The following is a 496-nucleotide window of genomic DNA, read 5'->3' on the forward strand; positions in this document are numbered from 1 at the left end:
GACCGCTGCAGGTAAGGTTCTCCTGCTCCCGCCCTCGCCCCGCTGGCCCTCGAATGCCCCCCCACACCAGGACGAGAGCGGGGTATGTGGAGTGCATGCCGTAAGCAGAGACAAGCCAGACATGTCCTCCCGCCATGGGGACGCGGGGGTGGTTTGCCGGACAGCAGTGTGTGCCCTGAATGTGTGGACGACTCCGAGGAGGCCCTCTGAGGGTCGCCTCCCATGGAGAGAGGGGCGGCCATGGGGTGCACGCCCCAGGCAGGGATGAGGCATCTGTAAACACTATTGCCGGTCATCGTTACAGGGGTACGGACCTCAGGGGGCGGGGAGGGGCTTCCTGGAGGAACAGGTATGGAGCTGCACCTGTAGGGGGGTCAGGAGCGGACAGACGAGTAGGGAGACGCCGAGGACCAGGGCCAGCTGTGGGAGGGGTTAGAGGAGGCGGAGATGCAGACGGGAGGAGGGGGGTCTCCCCTTGGACGGAGGACGGAGCCAG

At 66.1% G+C, this 496-nt stretch overlaps 1 protein-coding gene across 1 annotated transcript in view; it reads left to right on the top strand.

Annotated features, from left to right (window-relative positions):
- The window catches only part of ARHGEF11 (Rho guanine nucleotide exchange factor 11), a 42,529-nt gene that overhangs the window by 3,923 nt on the left and 38,110 nt on the right, over positions 1-496 (top strand). Inside the window, exon 2 of the mRNA XM_023534286.1 lies at positions 3-11. Within this exon, the coding sequence (XP_023390054.1) occupies positions 3-11 (9 nt within the window). The remainder of the gene's footprint in view (positions 1-2; positions 12-496) is intronic.

This window comes from Pteropus vampyrus, unplaced genomic scaffold, assembly GCF_000151845.1.
Source record: "Pteropus vampyrus isolate Shadow unplaced genomic scaffold, Pvam_2.0 Scaffold124, whole genome shotgun sequence".
Classification (NCBI taxonomy): domain Eukaryota; kingdom Metazoa; phylum Chordata; class Mammalia; order Chiroptera; family Pteropodidae; genus Pteropus; species Pteropus vampyrus.